Source organism: Colobus angolensis, unplaced genomic scaffold, assembly GCF_000951035.1.
Source record: "Colobus angolensis palliatus isolate OR3802 unplaced genomic scaffold, Cang.pa_1.0 Scaffold256, whole genome shotgun sequence".
In the NCBI taxonomy this organism is placed as follows: Eukaryota; Metazoa; Chordata; class Mammalia; order Primates; family Cercopithecidae; genus Colobus; species Colobus angolensis.
This window is the reverse complement of record NW_012115777.1, coordinates 3,900,488-3,922,145: the sequence shown is the minus strand read 5'-3', so window position 1 is coordinate 3,922,145 and position 21,658 is coordinate 3,900,488. Positions and strand designations below refer to the sequence as shown.

Below are 21,658 nucleotides of genomic sequence, written 5' to 3'. Positions count from 1 at the left end.
TTCCTCTTGCTATTTACCTTGTCTCTTATTTCCAACTATTTCTTTTTCTTTTCCTCTCTGCTTTCTCTGCTATTTTCTCCTCCTTTTTGTCCCCCTGTTTCTTAACAATCTTAATAATGAATATCCTTATTCGTTGCCATTTTCCAAAGTCCCATACTAAGCTACTATCATTTGTTTATAAGAATCTTAACAAGAAACTTAAGTCTTAAAATTCACAGAGAAACAAATTTGTCTTCTTAAAAGTGATCTTGTGACAATATCAGTGAAACTACCTAAAATTTCCCTGTGTAGTTGACTGTACCATTTGTCACGTGGTCATTGTTAGAAATTCAGATGGACTCATGTTTTGAGTGGAATTTTATGTTAATATTAAATAAATTTCTATATGCACCCACACATATGCATATTCCCCAGCTTTGCCTATTTAGAGAGGCTATGGAGGCAACACCCCAAAGCAATGAGCCCACTCAGTTCTCAGAACTTTGCTCCTAAATACCATTCCCCACCAAACAGAAATGGGGCTTCTTAAAGAAATGGCTGATTCTAGAGTTGAAGCAAGAAAAACACAAGATGAGCCCGGAACATTTTATTGTGCCAGAAAGCAAGGAAGTACTCAAAGAATGGTGGGGGTATGTTAGAAGACAGATAATCTAGCTCAAAGGAACTTCACTGGCCAAATCTGAGACACTCTGGAAATCAAAATAAATAATGATAGAACCCTTTATAACCTATGGAATAAAATGAACATATACAAACCCATACTGATAAAAATAAACACAGTAAATGAATAAGTTGAAAGTTTCATGAAGAATGGGATATTAGTTTCACAGAACTGCTCTACAAAATACTTGTTAATTACAAAGGAATTACAAAGGGAAAATCAGAGAAGCCTGGCAGACACAACCTCAATCAATTGATCAAAGTGAACATCGTCAGTCATGGGACAAATCAAAATTGTGCACCAACTAATAGGAAGCAATGAGACGAACTTAGCATTACTCCTGTTATGCTCCTGCCAAATATGCGCAATTGTGTTAATCAGGAGGAAGCATCAGATGATCCACATGAAGGGATATCCTTCAAAATAACTGGCTATTTTTAAGAGTGTCAATGTTATGGGAGTTCCCATAACATTTAAATAAACATGACAACCGAACAGTGCATGATTCTGAAGTTGATCTTTTTTTCAAGCCGAAAACAATTGGGACAAAGGGAGAAACCTGAGTAGTGTGTAGGGACTAGGTGGTGGTAAAGCACCACGCTCTTTCCTGATTTGGAAGGCTCTAGTGTGGTGATGTGGTAGTGTACCCTTGTTTGTCGGAAACATACACAAAAGGGCTCAGGGGTGATGGGGCACCTGGTGGGTGATTTATTCTAAAATAATTAAGAAAGAAAAAATTTCTTGGAACTTTACGAAACATTTTAAACTGTATCAAAATAACAAGCTAAAGAACAAAAAATAACCAGGACTAACCTTTTCGTAGGGTATCTGGAGAAGATCCAACACCACTGAATGTGCCCCCATGTTTTTCAGTAATCGTTGATGCTGAATCCGACACTTTGTATTCTGTACACAGAGTTTACTTAGCCTAATCAAAATCTTTAAAAGGAAGAGGGAAAGCATCAAATATAACAAATAACAATATTAAGTATAATTTATAAGCAAAACTTATTTGGCATGCAAATATAAAACTATATAAGAATATTTTGCGTCTGCTGACCTCCTTTACAATCCGGTAGTTATTGCTCTTGTTGCTGTCAATCTGAGGTTTCTTTGTTCCATCCTGTACTGGACTTAAAATGTTCGACTCCTAAAAGGAACACAAATATGTACTTTTACGCCATTTGTAGCTTTGTGGTAAATTTATTTCTTTTGTATTAAATAATAAATATATTTTGTAATTATTTTGTAATAAATCTATTATTCAACTTAAATGGTTCTTTTGTACTTTTTTATTGCATAAAATGTTCCTTGGCTTGACTGAGCCATGCAAATTACCGCTACCCAGTGAGAACACAATGACAAGTTAACTAGAATGACCTAGAGTTATGAGTTAAACTGTAAAGTTTTCATACATATTATTAGTGCATATCCATAAGAGACATATATACCTCAGACATGCTGTGGCTTTATATTGCCTATATGAGAAGAAACAGTGAAAATACAGGGCATAAAAGATATAATTTAATCACTGGGAATGAACTGCAAGAAAAAAAGAGTGATGGAGCAGATGATCGTAGCTGAGCACATCATAGAGAAGGGAGCAAGGAACAACTTAACGCAACAATGCTCTGACAGGTCACCATGGCATCCTGAAGAGTCACGACTCAGGGCCAACATACAGAACCATGAAAATGAAGAAAGAAAAACAAAAAGCAAATTAAAATAAAATGTTTAAGTTATCAAATTAATGAAGCTTATTAAGGAAACCTGAAACACCAAAAATACTTAATTATAATAACTATTATCTGTAGCATCGTAAATATGGGGAGTGGACATATTTGAAACATCAACTACTGGCGTCACCTTATGAAAATCAAACACCAGTGACAATTCCATTCCGAACATTTATGAAGATGTCATGCACACCTGGTACTAGACTACGGTGAATGGATCTAAAAGAGATGCATAGAAGATATGGTCCTTCTCACAAGAAAATTACAGTCTACCTAAGAAAACAGGGAGAAATATATCAATAAGGATTGGAACTGGGCAGAATTCACTATTCAGAGAGAGACAGAAAGAGAACAGCTGCAGCTTTAGACAAGTGCTATGAAGGAGGTCAAGTGTACGGCAAGGTCTAGAAGGATGAAAATTGTCTAGTTAGGCATAAAGGATGTCTAGCTGAGCAGGGAAAAGCCTTGCCAGGTGAAGAAGAAGTCACCTTAGCCAAAGGTACTGCAGCAAGAACAAGCACACTAGTTATACGGAAAACGGCAAGAACTGACAGTGTCCACTGCAAAGACTGGGCAATCAGAGTGGGGTCTGATGGCCTCCCTCATTTACAATCCATGCAAAATTGCACTTGGGAGGAATGTCAAGTTCAACATAGGTCCAAAACTCCTGACCATAATGATGGTGTTAGGCACTTGCCGTGAAAGGGGACCCTAGTTTAAGCTCAGGAGAAAGTTACAAAGATACAGGAAGCCAATTGATACAATTTATTCGTCCCAAGTTGCTTCTCCTACTGTGCTCCAGGACAAATCACAAAATTAATAAACATCAAGAAAGAAAAAAACTACTTTCCTTGTTAATCAGACAGTTCTGATGAAAGGCTTCAAGCAGCAGAGTGACTTAATCCATGTTGAGCCAGCACACTCCTCACTCAGCTTTATATTTTTCTTTTGCTTCTTTTCTGGCAAATATTGTCCTGATGTTCCCAGTCTCAACTTCAGTTTAACAAGTGACCTCCTCCTCCCATTTTACTGAGCAGACAAAAATTCCTCTACATGGACACTTTCTCTTTTCCATCCAAAAATTTCCAGTGATATCCACAAACCTGTCTATCTTCCCTACTGTGTCTCAGAGAACAAAATTTTTGATGCATAAAATCAAAAATTCCATCTCCTCTTCCTCGTCTCCCTGCTTCATCCCTGTTTCTAGTACAACAGCAGGTTGTACCCTTTAATGACTCTTTCTCATCTCTTAGCTTCTACCTTGCTGACCACTTGTCACTCATACTCACTATAATTGGAACTGCAAAAAGTAAAAGATCCAAACACTGAAAGCCTTCAAAACATCACTAAGTTAGACTCCCGAGGTGTATCGCCTAGCTATCATAATGAATATTTAGACAGAAACGAAAGCAGTCCAACCACCACTCCAGGGAAATAAAAGAGAGAAAAGAATGCAGGATATTACCAGCGAGACATTAACCATGAAGTGAATCTTGAAAATTATAGGACAGGCCGGGTGCGGTGGCTCACACCTGTAATCCCAGCACTTTGGGAGGCCAAGGCGGGTGGATCACAAGGTCAGGAGTTCGAGACCAGCCTGGCCAACATAGTGAAATCCCATCTCTACTAAAAATACAAAAATTAGCTGGGTGTGGTGATGTGTGGTGCCTGTAATCCCAGCTACTCAGGAGGCTGAGGCAGGAGAAACGCTTGAATCTGAGGGGCAGAGGTGGCAGTGAGCCGAGATCACACCACTGCACTGCAGCCTGGGCAACAGAGCAAGACTCTGTCTCAAAAAAAAGAAAAAAAAAAAAAATTATAGGAGAAAGTGTTAAACTATATATGAAAGTAAAACCAGTGTAGAAGAGAAAACACAACCCAGTGGCTAAGATGAATGAAAACTATTTAGATGAAAAGAGGCTACAGGTCAGAGTATGAAACAAATAGATTTGCCATTTGATAGCAAAAATAATTTATTGATGAGAAGTAGAAACTGGGAAAGCTAGAAATATAATTGCATTTCCTTTTTCTGATCACAAAGGTGAAGGCTGGATTTTTAAAAGACCATTTCATTTTTTTCTGTAAGAGAAGAAATACTAAAACATACACACAAACACACACACACTTGTACCACAAACCAGGATTAAGATATTACCAGCTCTAAAGATTGACAAAGCTCCTTAGTTAGAAAAGAGATATTTTTGATATATGTCAACTTTAAAGAAAACTGTTACAAAGGCAGGCAAAGCTTTGGTAGATATCCTTAAGCCTGTTTTTCAAGCAACAATCTGAAGAAAAAGCAAGTGTCTTGTTTTAACAAAAGTAATCTTAGGTAAAATATACTACATGACAAAAAGTTATGCTCTTTAGTTCAGCCCAGGTGAAGATATATACAATGCTAAACTCTGTATGTGTGGGAATTATGAAAAATAGTGATTTTGATTTAAAATTGCTAGCAGTCAACAAAAGGCAGCAACATTGGAAAATTCAATAAACAACCCCTTTTAATTTCAGAAAATAATTCAATTTAATTAAATTGAACAAAAACCCATGGAACATCTGGATGATTCCAAAGCAGTGATCAAGGTAATTTAAGAAATATATAAACCATATAACTACAATTAGATTTTGTTTTCTAATTCTGATGCCAAAATGGTCTAAATAAAGGTGCTGCAAAAGTTTTCCTTCTGAAAGAGCTGAAATTGGCTGTATTCTTTATGTCTTATACAATGCTTTACATTCTATAAACTTTAGCCCTACATCACTGGTCTAATCTATAAAACCTTGAATTTATTCTAATGACAAAATATTAGAAAAGTGCAAAATGTAGAAGTATAGCTTATGCAGGATGCCAGAGCTGAATGGGTCCAGAAAAAAGAAAAAAGTGCGACACTTAGAACAGTGTCAGGCTTGTAGCACATCTCCAAATGATCCTTTTGACAATAGTGATGAAAACTAAATACGGTGCTCCAAATGTCCTTGCACTTTATTGTAACTGCTTCCTATCATCTGGAGAACTTAAATGTATTTCCCCTAACAGAATATGGGAAACAGCTTAGTTCAGTGATTTTAGAGGTAGTTAGATTTTTAATTGCATAGTATATACCATAACATAAAACAGTAGGTTCAAAAACAAGAGAGCAAGAAGAGTCTAGAAATTGGGTGGGCATCAGGGTTCTAGGCAGAGACACAAAGACTGAATATTGGTTCTAAAGATAGTTTCTTTTTTTTTTTTTTTCATCAGGTAAGGAAACTTTTATATCAATAGCAAAAAATGATATAAGAAAGTAATATTATGTGAACTATATGGTAAACCAAATTTTAGCACTGGCTAGGTACGATAACTCACGTCTATAACCCCCATACTTTGGGAGGCCAAGGTGAGAGGACTGCTTGAGGCCAAGAGTTTGAGGTTAGCCTGGGCCACATAGAAAGACTCTGTCTCTATAAAAAATAAAAAATAAAAAAACATTTACTAGTTGGGCATGGTGGGCTCACCTATAGCCCTAGCTATTTAGGAAACTGAGGCAGGAGGACCATTTGGGCCAAGAGTTTGAGGCTGTAGTGAGCTATGATTGTGCTAATCACTCCAGCCTGGGCAACAGAGTGAGACCCATCTCAATAAATAAGTAAATACTGGCACTAATTAATGGGAATCCAGCTCCTTAATTTAACCAAGTGCAATCATGCTTTTAAAAATAGAATTTTCCAAATCCTACAATGTAGAGCTGCCTACATCTGCAGCTGCATGATTAAAATAGCTTGGTGCATGCCTTCTATTTATCCCTATCCCACTGAAGTTTAAGGAGGTCCATCCTCAGTGAAGTTGCCAAGTCAGCAAGACTGCAAGGCCTTCTGCTCACCATCTGTACTGGTAGCCTTCTCTGGTGTAACCACTCTTTAAACTAGTCCGTGACACCATAAACCACCCACCCTCCCCTCAACATCAGGTGTCAAATGCTTTCCTTCTTCTATCCTCATCTCCCTTCAAAACATACAAAAACATTTTTTTAATAACCAGTCTTTTATATTTGATTCGCCAGATTATAGATCATAATGTAGTTGAAGCTGTTCAGAATAAATACTGCCTCTTTCAGATGACTGAATGATAACCCTCTATGGGATAAGGAGGTATTTTTTTTCTCCCTCCCATCTAATGATAACATCATGTACTAGTCATTCAGGAAGATATCACCCTAGATCTACTTCTATGACCTTGCCTGGAAAGCTACTTTGGACCATCTTGGTATCAGGGTTGTCAGTTTCTGCTTCCCTGGGAAGCACCTAAGGCTGCTTGAAGGCTTGATACAAAATTCACAATGGACAGAAGAGGCTGTGACCAGCATTACTTGCAGATAACTTCCTTCCAGATGTTTCCTCAAGTCAGGGGCAAAGCTCTATCCTTCTAGAGAATACATACACATTCATAACTTTACCCCAAACCTTTTTTCCTTTCGCTCCATAATAAGACAAAATAACGGCATTTTTCTGACTCATTTGATGTCATTTTAGTTAGTATTTGATAATGTTTAAGCTGATGTTCTAGAACACAACCCAAATCTCCTTTACAATCTGCATCTCTGATAAATAAGCTAACAAAAAAAGTTCGTGCCACTGGGGAACTTTGCTTAGATAGGTATTAGGAAAAACTGGAAACGTTTAATGTCACTAGCAAATGCTTTCATAAGAACACATCAGGAACCTAGTGAGGAGCACCTCTCACCGGCCCCTCCACCATCTGGGAAGTGAGGAGCACCTCTCACCGGCCCCTCCACCATCTGGGAAGTGAGGAGCGCCTCTGCCCGGCCACTCAACTGTCTGTGAAGTGAGGTGCGCCTCTGCCTGGCCGCCCCACAGTCTGTGAAATGAGGAGCCCTTCTGCCTGGCCGCCCCACTGTCTGTGAAGTGAGGCGCGCCTCTGCCCAGTAGCCCCACCATCTGTGAAGTGAGGAGCCCCTCTGCCATGCCGCTGTGCAACCCTCCAAGTGTGAAGTGGTAGCCTTGAATGTGATCTTTCCGCGCTCCCCAAGTTTGCATTTTTGACATTAAAGTTTACTTTTAAATTAAAAAAAAAAAAAAAAAAAGAGCACAGCAGGAACCTATTATCATACAGCAATATGTCCCAGAATTTTTCTGATGTAACTCCAGGGATGGCTAAAAACTTACCAGTATTATATAAAATGTAGAAAGCGTGGGCAGCCTTTTGATCAACAGAATGGCATACAAAGCACTGTACAGGAAGTGAAAACAGCAACATAATAGAACCCTTAGAGACTGACTTTGATACTGATACATTGTATGAAGGAAGCTTCCCTAGTCACAATAGGGTTATAGCTCACCCAGTCGGACATGGTTGTGAGAAGGGGGGTGTATATATGAAATGTGTGAGAGGGAGGAATCAGCACTGCCTTTTACACTCACTTGTTCCGCAAGAAATCGTTACAGAAATGTTGTTGCTTGATCTAAAAACAAATGTATGCTTTGATTTGAATGAATCAGCCACTATTATTTCCTCGTTAGCCACTTGCTGAAAAAAAGAAACCACATGAGAACACAGAATCTTCACTAACAACTTGTACTGAATTAAGAACAAGTGGAGGCCAGATGCAGGGGCTCACACCTGTAATCCCAGCACTTTGGGAGGCTAAAGCAGGTGGCTTGCTTGAGCTCAAGAGTTCAAGTTCAGCCTGGGCAATATGGTGAAACTCCATCCCTACAAAAAATGCAAAAATTAGCCAGGCGTGGTGGTGCACACATATGGTCCCAGCTACTCAGGAAGCTAGGAGAGGATTGCTGGAGCCTAGGAAGTCAAGGCTGCAGTGACCTGTGATCACACCAGTGCACTCCAGCCTGAATGACAGAGCAAGACCCCATCTAAAAAAAAGAACAAATAGGAAAGTTAAAAAAAAAAAAAAGTAAGATAGTAACTTATTTATAGCATGAAGGGAAATAGTAAGCTTATGCCAAAACAGTATCAATTTAAATGTGGTTAGAAAACGAGAAGGGAAAAATTCTCATAAAAAAGATCTAATAACCAAGTAATTGAAATAACACATTCTGGAAGTATAATTGTTACATTTAAGAATTTAAATTATAACCAAATAGGATGAGAATGTGTAAAACAAGCATTTTAGTATAAACCAAAAGTTATTTTTCACATGTCTGTCCTGTGAAGGGGCTTGTTAATTGAAACTCATCTGTCACCATCACCTTCAGTGGAATTACCTCAGACATACGTATGGGAATATGTATAGTGACATAAACAAATAAATAAATTATACAATTAGCTTGGAGGCAAAAATAGAAACTGGAGACAAGAAAACAGATTCCATAAAAGGAAAATTCAGGAAAGCACTGTCCAAAACTAACGCATAAAAGCTCTTCATGAAATTACCATAGTGTCCCTGACTGATCAGGTCAAGCTGCAAGATTCTGTCTAGAACACATGGACTGCTCCTGTCCCAGGACATCGGGGTTAGACATTCTACCAGATTGTGTCAAAAGTCAGCCAATCAATTACAAGTTTAGCTGAAGAAACAAGTTTATGTAGAACTATTTTCCCACTGCAGAGAATCTCATACCAACACTTGGAAAGGGAGAAGTTTCTTAATATGTATCCTGCTAGGGGGATTTGCAACTTTGCTTGCTTCTTCAAAGGAAAAAAGATCAGAAGTGGCAGGCAAAGAATGGAATACAGTTTTTGCTTTTAAAAAGTAATGAGATGTGGAGGTAATAGAAAAACCAACAGATAGGGAAGGTGTGCTCAGGGAGAACGAGAGAAAAATCAATGGAGAAGAGGTAAGAGAGGGGAGGGAGGGAAAGCAGGAATTAATTCACACTTAATAAAGTAATATAATTAATAAATAATAAGATACATCTGCAAACTGTAATTCAAACTCCTATGACGAACACCAATACTAAAAAAGTCAAGTAAAAAACTCTTAATAATATCATATCATGCCCAGTGAAATATAAACAATCAAGAGCTTTTCTGACAGGTCTTGTAAGTAGGTATGTTTAAAATAATCATAGAGAGGAATAGCATCCCTCATGCCCGGTGGGCACCTCTGTGGTTGCCATGTGCCATGCAATAGTGTTGAGGATGATATCACAGCACTCAGCACGGATAAGGAAGGATAGCCTTTTCAGGGAAAGGACAGGCTACAAGTCAAGCAACAGCAAGAGAAGAGAAGGCACAGGTCCCCCCTCCTCCCATCTCCCCACACAGGAGTGCTGGGTGCCCTGCTGGATAGTGTGGGTCTAGATTTCCAAGCAACCGCTCCCCCAATGCCACAGTAACTACCTATGGGGCAAGGTGGAGCGTAACCTTCTCAATAAAGGGATACGCAAACTGTTCCAGCACCAGGCAGTGCCTGTTGTTTACAGGAATCTTTTGAACACTTGCCTGTGGCCCATAGAAATTGAACTGTCCCTGCTGAGGGGCAGAAGCCACAGGTCCTAGGAGAAGCCAAAATCAGTACACAGTCCCTTGGAAGAGAGGCACTCCTCATTCTGCAAAAACAGTCCCAGCCACCTCATTGTCCAGACAACCCAGAGTGAGCCCCTAGGGACATTTTTTAGTTAATTCTGCTGCTTACATCACACATCCATTAAAAGAACAAAAATAATTATGATGCAAAAACAGACAGACATGAATCTAGAATAGATGAAAATGAAAAAGAACCAATTAAATAACCTGAAAATGAACTATATGGTCCTTGAAGTTAAAAACTAGATAGATAGTTTAAACATGAGACTTTACATCAGTGAGAGTCTAAGTCAAATTTTTAAAAAGGGCCACTGCACTCTAGCTGGGTGACAGAGCAAGACCCATCTCTAAAAAACAGTAAAGAAAAAGAAGCTGGCAACCAGATATAAGAGAGTAGATAGACAGAGAGATAAATACAAGTATACACACAAATATAGAAGCAAAATCACTGTAAGAAAAATTAACAATCAAAATAAACAACATGAGGAGGAACTTTCCTTTGAAGCACTGCAATGCCCATGTGACCTGCTTCTCAACCCTAAATAAAGCAGTGGATGAACGTAAAGGGTAATCCTGACTTAACCTAGTCGGGTATGGTTTCCTGAGTTAATCTCTCCTTCCTATATTTAGAAGTCAACGCATATTTGAAAGTGATGAATTAGTAATTGCACCTAATGCTACTGATATTGTCAACTTGTTATATTTTAGCCTTTAAGCTTTCAGAAATGATGGTACAGTCTTTTAACGCTGGGGACGATAAGTTTAATAAAGGGAAAAACTATACTATACAATAGATAATAAAGCTCCTACGCTCTAGGGACACGGTGGGCTTAATAGACGACCAAATCCATCCCCTTCTCCTTATTTATAAGAGATCAAGTATGGTAATGGTATAATTTTCGATTATAAACTGAGATTTGTTAGGATTAGTAGACAGACCATCAATTCACATTTATTGTCAACAGAGTATACCAAATTTACTACTGAGGGAAAACACTTTTTTTCCCTCACACTTTTATGTTATGGAGATATTTTTTATTCTCAAAATGAATAATCACATTAAAGTTATCTGGTCTTCTGATATCTAAGCAGGCACAAAGTTAGACCATTATGAGCTGTTTCAGAACAATGCTGATGGTGCTGTGTTTACAGCCTTTGTAAGATTTACTAAACAACAAAGGAGTATTGTTTGTATTGGCCTGCTAGCGTGTGTGCTGCCTGCTACTGGCTGTTTCCATTGATACTGTGATATATTTCATCCTGTTTACAATACATTGCCACTATCTTTGGCTGCTGGGTTATTCCATAATACAGATTATTTGGCTGTATATAAATTAGTAACTTCATAGTTTTTCACTTTTGTTCCCCTTATATTAATCCATTATATAGACACCATTCTCCTGGCTTCCCAATCCACCTATTTGCATACATTTCTACTGCTACCTCACTACTGCATGCTTTCAGAAGCTCTCACCTGCATTTGTACAAGAGCCAGCCTCTTGTTCTTCTGAAGCATTCTGGATTCTGTCAGACTAAATTTTCCAAAATAGTATGCTCACCTCCCTACCCAAGAATCTTCACAGGCTCCTAGTTTCCAGCCATTGCAAATACAAATCGCTTATTCTTGAACTTTACTTCTCTTATTATTCTGAATATGTTAGCTAACTCCTCCCAATCCTTCAGAATAGGACTATGTGCAGAATCTGGAGTAAGGCCTTCTTCCAGTCATCAGGCCCACGCTGGTCTCTCCTTTTTCTGTACCACATAGTTCAGTATTTAATCAACTACTTTGTCACCCCGTTTTTTGGGTGTTCAAGAAGTGTGTTCATTCTCTGAGGGCAAATGGAATATGAGATTTGAGTCCAGATACCAAACTTTAAGAACGGAAAGGAGAAATTCAAGTGTGCACAAAGGCAAGTGAGCATGAAAGCAATAGGACTGAAATGTACACTTTACACAGCATTTCTGGGCCCATAGAAAACAAAGGACAACTCCCAGAGACCCCACCCTCCATCTTCTAATGGAAAAATGTAACCCGAAACCAGATCAGAGAGCTCCAAGCAAGGGCACAAGATAAGTTTCCCTGAAGGCAAATGACAATACTAGATCTGCAACCCAAAGACTAAGTAAACTCTGAGCAAGTGTCTAGTTTGGCGAGCTAAACCCAAGACTCCTGCCTTAAAATAGGTATACAGGAAGGGAGTAATGCGGTCTCAGGCTAGCAGCGCCCCCTGCCAACAGGCAAAGGCAATCACAAATACTCTAAGGAGGAAAACATACCCTATGTCAACCCCAGGACTAATGTCAAAACATAGGCGCTCAAAACCTGCACCCAATGTTTGTAGCAGCTTTATTCATAATTGCCAAAATCTGGAAGCAACCAAGATGTCCTTCAATAGGTGAATGGATAAACAGTACAAGGGACTATTATTCAGCAATAACAAAAAATGAGCCATTAAACTGCAAAAGGACATGGAACAACTTAAACACATACTGCTAAGTAAAAGAAACCAGTCTGGAAAAGCTACATACTGTATAATTCCAATTATATGAAAATCTGGAAAAGGCAAAACTACAGAAATTATTTTAAAAAATCAGTGGTTTCCAGGGACTCAGGGGTCCATAGGGAGAGACAAATAGGTGAAGCATAGAGAATTTTTAGAGCAATGAAGCTATTCTGTTGGACACTGCAATGGTGGATACATGACATTATGCATTTGTCAAAACCTATAACTAAATAACACAAAGAATGAACTTTAATAAATAATGAATTTTAGTTTAAAAATATCGTATCAATATTGGCTTATCAATTACAATGAATGTATCACACTTATCCTAGATGTTAACAATCAGAGAAAAAGAAAGAGGAAAAGAGGAACTATATGGGAACTCTGTGCTTTCTGTGTAATTTTTCTCTAAACCTAAAACTGCTCTAAAAATGAAGTCAATTTGAACAAGATATGAGCACATAATCAAACATGATCAAAAATATAATGAAACACAACATGAGTGAGAATCACAAGAAAATCTCAAGTACATCGGATCTCAGAGTTATTACATATAGACCCTAAAAGAGTCATAGGGAATCACAAAAAAATAGAAAACAACAAAGCATGATCAAAAATGACCAAATATATTTGAAAATAATCAAATTTCAGGTTTAAAAAAATGAAATTTCAGGTATGAAAAAGATATAGTGGCTGAAGTTTAAAAGTAAATTGGTAGAGAAAACTGCAAAGAAGACAGACCTGAAGAGAGACTCAGATGAGTCTAAAGAAATTATCCATATGCCATACAAAGTCATAGGTAGAGAAAATATAAAAAGGAAATGAACAGATATGTACTGTATAGTAATATATTCACTAATAAAGTTTAACAAGCACTTAACTGGAGTTTCAAAGTTAAAGCACCACTATTTAACAGAGCAAACTTCTCAATAGCAGCAATGAAAGCCAGAAGATATGGAATAAAATAAACAGAAGTGAGGGGAAATAATTCACAGTTGATAAACCTTTTTGTTCTGCAGTAAAAATATAATAATTTCAAATTTACAGGCATCTAATGACATAATCTCAAACCACGTGGAGTAAAAATTAATAGAAATGCAAGGGGAAATTGATAAACCTATCATTGTAGTGGGAAATGTCAACAAATCTTTTACTTATTGATATGTCAAGAAAATAAAAATAATATTCAATATATTATTTAAACACAATTAATAAGCTTGATTTGCCAGTCATCTATTAAGAATCCTACACCCATTCACATTCTTCTCAAGCCACACTGGACACTTACAAAATCTGGATGTACAAAAGATCGGAAAGCAAATCTCAATGAATTTTGGAGAAATTATATCATAATAACTAAATTATCTTGTCACAGTTAATTAAGAATTCAATTAACAAAAACGGTAAAATTTGCCTATGCATGTAGAAATTTAAAAACTCACTTCCAAGTAATTCTAAGACAAAGAACTCGCAATGGAAAAATTTTTAATATCTAATATTGAAAAATAAAAAATATCATTTGTCAAAACTCAGGGAATGCAGCTCCTTTGAAGGAAATTATACCACCAATTTTTTTAAAATCGAAAAGTCTGTCAACATAAAGTGATAGAGTATAGTAGGATAAGTATAATAAAATAGCAAACAAATCCAGAATCTCAACAAACCCCAAAACAGACTATGTTTAAAACATGAGTAAAATTCAGATGACCTTGAACATGAATTTGAACTGTGCAGGTCTACTTATACACAGATTTTCTTTTACCTCTGTCCCCCTCGAGACAGCAGGACTAACCCTCCCTCTTCCTCCTCCTCCTGAACCTACTCAGTGTGAAGATAATGAGGATGAAGACCTTTATGATGATCCATTTCCAGTTAAGAGACAGCAAATATATTTTCTCTTCCTCATGATTTTCTTAACATTTTCTTTTCTCTAGCTTATTTTATTGTAAAAATACACTACATAATTCACACAATACAGAAAATATATGTTAATTGACTGTCTATGTTATCAGTAAGGCTTCCAGGCAACAGTAGGCTATTAGTACTTAAGTTTTGATGGAGTCAGAAGTTATAAACAAATTTTCAACTGCGTGGGAGGTTGGCACCCCTAACCATCCCCCAAACACTATTCAAGGGTAAACTGTACATAAAACTCTGGAAAGATTGAGCTGGATAGAGCTAGAGAAAAGAAGACAGCCATAGCAAAACATATAAAGAATGAAAAAGGGGTACAAAGCTATGAATACAGTGGAAACGTAAAAGATAGCAAAAGAATATGAACAAATTTATGCCAATAAATTTGAAGATTTCAATATATGGCTAGAAAAATGCACAACAAATTAACTCAAAGTAGAAAATTTGAATGAATTTATAATCATTAAAAAATTGAATCAGTAGTCAAAATGTTCCCACAATGTAAATATCATGCCCAGTTTTGCAGACAGGTTTTACTAAACATTTATGAACAGATCATTCTAATGTTACACACAAAAAAAGGAATAGTATATAGCTCATTTTATGGGACTAGTGTAACCTCAATACTATCGCTTGATAGGAACAGAGGGAGGGAGGGAGGGAGGGAGGGAGGGAGGGAGGGAAGGAAGGAAGGAAGGAAGGAAGGAAGGAAGGAAGGAAGGAAGGAAGGAAGGAAGGAAGGAAGGAAGGGAGGGAGGGAAAATTACAGGCTAATGTCACTGGCAACACAGATGTAAAATTCTACACAAAGCATTAGCAAACAGAATCTAGCAATGTAAAAACAAATCACCAAGATATTTTAAACCTAGAATGCAAAGTTACTATGGTAGAAGCTCTATTTAAGATTTATGTCATTTATGAATGGATTAAATAAAAAATAATATAATCTTAATAGATGCATAAATTACATTTAATTAAAGTCAATAATAATTTGTAGTTTTTAAAAAGTAAACTAGGAAGAGAATGTGCTCCTTCATAAAGGGTATCTATAAAAGAATGTACAGTAAACATTATGCTCAATAGTGAAATATTAGAACCATTCCCTTTAAAATCAGAAATAAGACAGGGATGCCAATACCACTTCTATTTTACCTTGTACTAGAAAATCCTATGAACACAATAAAGCAAGAAAAAAATAAATAAAAGATCATGTTCAAGTTTGAACTTATAGCATTACCTGACTTGAAGTGAATGAATATTTTTAACCTTATTAATAGGTACACATGAATTGGTAGGAATTAACTATTTGCCTGTATAGAATTTAACTTTATCTAAACAGGAAGAGGAAGTAAAATGTCAAATAAACATAAAAAAAACTCAACCTCATAACTAATTCAGCAAAATGAAAATCACAACGGAGATAATATATCAAGTGTACTCAATGGTCAAAAGTGGGAAAGTAAGAAAAACACCCATGATAAGGATGGGGAGTAGGAGAACGCTCGTACACTAGTGAAGGGAAAACAACTGGCATTGTCTGGTAGAGGAGAACATACTGCATATGTTACTCCTATGTAGATATCCCGAAAAATCTCCCGAACATGTGCACCAGGTGACATACAACAGCTTTCACAGTAGCACTGCTTTTAGTAGCAAATTTTCTTTTAAAACACCCAAACCAGAAAGAGCCCAAATGTCCATCCACAGCTAACTGGATAAACATGTGCATAAATGTAATAATATATATTAGAGAAAATGAATGAGTTGCAGTTATACATCAACAGGGATAAACAATGAAAATATGTACAAAATAGGCTAAATAAATATTCCTCATATATTTCTTATGTTTTAGAAATACAGACACATGATAAAACTACTAAGCAAGGAAATGGTTAAAATAAATTCATGACAGTGGTTTCCTCTGTTATATAGGGAGGGACCACATCAACTTGTTCCTGGCAATACTCTATTCTTTAAGCTGTACCTTAATATCAACAGAATATGCTACCTCAGGTGGTACTGAATTTCCAGCCACAGAAATTTGCTTTGTTTGAAGAAATAATGTCACTCAGGGGAGATATTTAGAGATAGAGAACACATATATCACATAGGGAATTGAAGGTGATTATCCCTACAAGGATCTTGTGACTCTAAAATTTCATAATTCCATATCCACCATAGTAAACAACAGAGTGTGATACACACAAAAACAAACAATAATTACAACAAACACTGACTGAATGCTAATGTTGAAAAACACTGTTGGTTGCTAACCAACATTCTTTTTTATTCTTCTCTGCTAGAAGAATCCAATTTTGTTTAGCCATCTATCCTTCTCCCATGTAACTCAAGGTGGTGTATCCTAGCTTGAGGGACATCTTTTACTTAACCTAAACTAATCCTGTACTCCACTGGTATAGAGTTTTAACATCTGGCCCCGTTCTGGCCAAAGAGACATGAAATAAGGTGAGGGATGTCTAAGAAAGGTTTCCTTGCCCCTAAACAGGAGACCCAGAAACAGGTATTCTTTCTTGATGTTGTCGTACACAGATGTGATATCTAGAATGCTACTGCCATGATGCCGTCAGGAGAAAGACTGGCTTCAAAACTAAGCCAATTGATCCATGATGACAACACTGAGGCAAGGAATTAAAGCTGGAGACTTACTTCTTGACTTGTTGGTAAGTAATATGTCATCTTATCGTATATATTTTCATGTTGTTCATATTTTCCCACTGAAGCCATATTAACTGACACACTTACCACGTGCATAGGGTTTCCTCATTTAATCGTTACAGCAATTCCAGGAGCAAACTACCATGATGATATCCATTTGATAGTCAATAAAAATAAAACTTAGAGAATGAAAATAAGTTGCTCAAAGTCACACATATACCAAGAGGCAAATTCTGGGGTGTCTGATTTCAAAACCCATGCTAATAACCTACGCATTGTCCTTTCTATGATGCATATTACTACCTGGCATTCAGTAAGCATTCCCACGCCTGAGGGTCCCTCTGTATCACAGAGCTGGTTTCTCAAATTCCCCTGTAGCTGAAGTTCTAAATTCAATTCAGCTTCTGCCAATGAGATAAACTCATGTGGAACTTAAAAGCCAAAAGGGAAATAAAGGGCATCTACTTGTGGCTGTGACGGCTGCAAAGGAAATCCCAGTAGACATGAGTGTGCAATGAAGCCCACGTTTCAGTATCTTGTCACAAACTTCCAAAGCATTTCAGAAGCATTTTGATTACTCTAGTTATCTCTTGCTCTGTTTTCACTTTTCACTTCACAATATTTTGGGTACTCCAACAAACACAAAAGCTAAGGCAGGTACACCCATCAAAAGGGTTTATTTGCCTGCAGATTAAAAAACAACTATATAAAACACCAGACAGGCATTTACAAAACTTTTTGTATTAACAATTATGATATTGGAATTAGTCTGCTTTATCTAAGCATGACTGCTAAAGCAGTATTTAACGTCTTTTAAGCGATCATATATGTACTTAGTGAAATGTGAAAACAGCAACTAATTAACAAAGTAAAAAAGCCAATACAACAGAAGATGACAGTCACCCTTTAGATTTTTGGTATTTTCATACAGGCAGTAAAGCATATTGGTCTTCTATTTAGATATTTTTATATATTATATAAGGATATGTATAATGATAGGAATTAATTACTGGTTGGCAAAAAAATGGCCACAGCGAAAGGGTCCACAAAAATTCACCTCTCCCTACAGGTCTCAGAGTACACTCCTTTTTTCTCCTTCCGCTCCTTCCTGTTTTTCTGATTGCTGGATTATAGAATTTACAGTGGAAATGACAGAGTGAAACACTAGATAGATGAGGTAAGAAGTGGTAGAAATTGACAAGAGCTAAGCAAAGTGCCAGTTTATGGAGTTAACTGACAACTGGCAAATGAAAATTTTGTGTCTGTTGCTCAAAACAGAATTTTTCTTTATGAACAATTTTGATTGTAGAGCATGTGGTCACATATCTGACTTAAAAGATATCATTTGGAGTATTTCAAAATAGATCTTGAAACGAACCTCAATTGGCTCTTCACCGCCTTTCACTTGACTTTCCCCTATTTCTCCGTTCTCATAGTTGCTGCTCTTCTCAACCCATAGCTCAGACTTCTCCACTGTCAGTCGAAGCTGGTCTAGATCTGCCTTGATTTGCTTGTAGTTATCTACATCTTGATTAGACACCAGTAATTGCACCTAAAACAGAATAATTTCAATCTCTTAGTTGAAGTTCACTATTTCTAGAACATTTATGAATATTTTAGATGTATATTGACTATGAAAACCTACCTGGAAGTAAGTGTGAACTTTTAACCAGTATTTTCACATATTAGAATTTTTTAAGTGAGCCCTAGCAAAACTTTTCAAAGTGATTTAATATTAAAAGATACCCTAACTTTATTTTCACTGCTGAAGTTAGTTTTTCTGAGACTCTATCTGTTTGAAAAGAGGCAGAAACAAAAATAAGTGGGAGAAAATATCAATAGACACAATCTAAACCTCATCATACAAGTTTTTATTTTCTTATAATTTACATGTATTATAGGACATATACATTTATGTATTTAATATAGAACTACTCTTTTATTTCATATTCTTTCAACATATTCCTACAAAACTGCCTAAATGATCAATACCCTATTATGTTAAATAGTGAAACATATGTAAGCACTTAAGTATTACTAATTAATAATCTCAAGATTGATGTCTTATTCAAAGACCACAGAGGAAAAGATTAGATCCATACCAGGTCCTTTCTTTTGGATTTATGCAGTTTTCAATTACAAAATAATTATTTCAGGGCTACTGGTGCTCCTACCCAAATTCATCAGTAAAATTTAAGGATAAAATAATAGCAGTGGTAACAAAATTCCTAACATGTTATTATCTCCCAGTGCCTTCCCAAATCTTGGTGCCTTTCATTTGTTTTAAAGACATTAACTAAAAAATCACTTGTGGGGAATGCCTTCTAAATAGATCATGTCCTGGCATAGACAAGGCCTTGTCTCTGTTTAAAAATAGAGAGTGTCTCCAGGAAAAGCCACACAGTGTCATTACCTCTGCAGCCATGAAGTCAGGTTGGATGTTATTAACACTTTCAGAGCTTTTACCTTGAATGCATTGAGGGCCCTTCAATCTTACCTGCTTAAATGCCTGTAAAACCTCCGCCCTCTGGCTGAAGTGCTTAAACAATAGCTGCAGGGCTCCAGACAGCAAAGGCGGGTAGTCGTGCATGATCAGATGAATGAGGACCCGTAAAAATGTCCTGCCTCCTTCATCATCAAGTTGAACTGGGTTTTTTTCCTTTCTATAGAACCAAAAATATTTCTAAAGTGACTCATATTTATATAACACCTACACTTCAGTATTAGAATTGTATACATATTCTCAGAAGTATATCATTTGTTTTTCCAAATTAGGAAGTGAACAGGAAAAGATTTTCTTTGTTTTCCTCATGTAACTGATGAGGAAACAATCACAAAGAAAAGCTTGTGTCTGTCCGTGAAAGCAGGGGTGATCGAACCTCCTGGTTTATCCAAGACTCACGGGTTCCTAGGCAAACTGGGATGAGTTGGTCACCTCAGCATAGACAAAAAATGGGCATCTGTGTCAATCCAAAAGCATTTATGGGAGGAACTGTGCTAGGCTGGATGTACACCAGTGACTGATTTCCCCAGGGCCCCTACACACCCCCTACATGACAGGTGGGAAGGAGTGGGGAAGGCCAGCACGCATGTGCGTGAACCATCACCAGAGCAGCCACAGGTGTGGCATAGGAAGACTCTGGGTGAGGTTCCACTGAAACAAAAGGTCCATCTATTTCAAGGTGAAATCATATACTGGTTCATTCTCCTAGGGAATAATGACATTCTTCAACAGGAAAACACAACAACAAAACTAAACTAAATGTTCACTAGAGATAAAAATCCTTTTTTGGTGCTCCTAATTCTTAATTCCTGTTTGTCTTTCCAATGACAACAACACAAACTGCAACAAGATGCTTAGTGTAGTCGCCCCTACTACCCTCCCCAACTCTATCTGTGGGTACTTTCGGTGGTTTCAGTTGCCCATGGTCAACCACGGTCCTAAAATATGAAGTGAAAAACTTCAGAAATAAATAATTCACGAGTTCTAAATTTTGTGCCATCCTGCCTGTCCCATTTGGGACATGAATCACCCCTTCGCCAGCATCTCCACGCTGTATGTGTTCCCCCCTCATTAGTCCTTAGTAGCTGTCTCAGTCATCAGGTGACTGTCTTAGGGTCACAGTGCTTGTTCAAGTAACCCTTATTTTACTTAATAATGGTCCCAAAGTGCAAGAGTGGTGATGCTGGCATATTGTTATAATTATTTTATTATTAGTTATGTTGTTAATCTCTTAGTATGCCTAATTTATATATTAAATTTTATCATAAGTCTGTATATATAGGCAAAAACACAGTGTATACAGGGTTTGGTACTAGCTGTGGTTTCAGGCATCCACTGGGGGTCTTGGAATGTATCCCTAGCAGATAAGGAGAGACTACTGTACAGATTGTTTTTGGTTCGCATGTCAGGTCTGTAATAAAAATGAGCACCAGAAGCTTAATAATTTGTAGCTTAAACGTTTTAATTTTTCTTTTTGATCACTATTAATTTCATTTCTGAAGAAGAAAGAAACAATATTAAAACAATAAATGGCAGGATTCCTGATGGCAAAGGAGGCTAGTCATGTCAAAGGTGTCTTGTTTTATTTAATTACTGGTATTTCCAACTGGCAGAAAATAGCTTTATTTCTCACATATAAAGTTAATGATAATAACACTAAAGAAGTTACTTTCTTGCCTCAAATATCTAAGATTCAGGGAAGCAATGTTTTACAAGATGTGGTGATATTTATACCAGGGGAGTTAAAGGGCATTCTTGGGCTGTCATTATTTGAGGAAAGAAAAGCAAAGAATTCAGAGGAAAGTTCAATACACTGATCTCATCTCTCTTGTCCTTTTTTTTTTTTTTTTACCTGACCTAAAGAAAAGCTATGCTTTCTCCTCTAGAGTAAATTAGCAGCTTCATTTCTGGCAGAAATTATGTTAGCAACAATAGAGGGTCTAAAAATAAATAGATACACAGTGAGCATTATCAAAGTATCAACAGAATTCTAAGTAAAATCTTATTCACAAGTAAGATAAAGATATATAAATGTTACTATACCTTCCCGCAAACATAGTTTCTGCCTGAGCTGCAATTTCATCTATATCAGGAACAATAGCTGCAAAAATAAATGGTAAAATCTCTTCTTTATCCTATTTTAATTAGGAGTCATAATAGTCATATTAATAC

At 36.9% G+C, this 21,658-nt stretch overlaps 1 protein-coding gene across 1 annotated transcript in view; it reads right to left on the bottom strand.

Annotated features, from left to right (window-relative positions):
- ITPR2 (inositol 1,4,5-trisphosphate receptor, type 2) overlaps window positions 1–21,658 on the bottom strand; it is a 494,095-nt gene that overhangs the window by 276,212 nt on the left and 196,225 nt on the right. The window contains exons 24-28 of the mRNA XM_011946983.1: window positions 21,530–21,587; window positions 19,481–19,646; window positions 18,362–18,535; window positions 1,722–1,811; window positions 1,475–1,600 (exon numbers count right to left, since the gene is read on the bottom strand). Coding sequence (XP_011802373.1) covers window positions 1,475–1,600; window positions 1,722–1,811; window positions 18,362–18,535; window positions 19,481–19,646; window positions 21,530–21,587 — 614 coding nt within the window. The remainder of the gene's footprint in view (window positions 1–1,474; window positions 1,601–1,721; window positions 1,812–18,361; window positions 18,536–19,480; window positions 19,647–21,529; window positions 21,588–21,658) is intronic.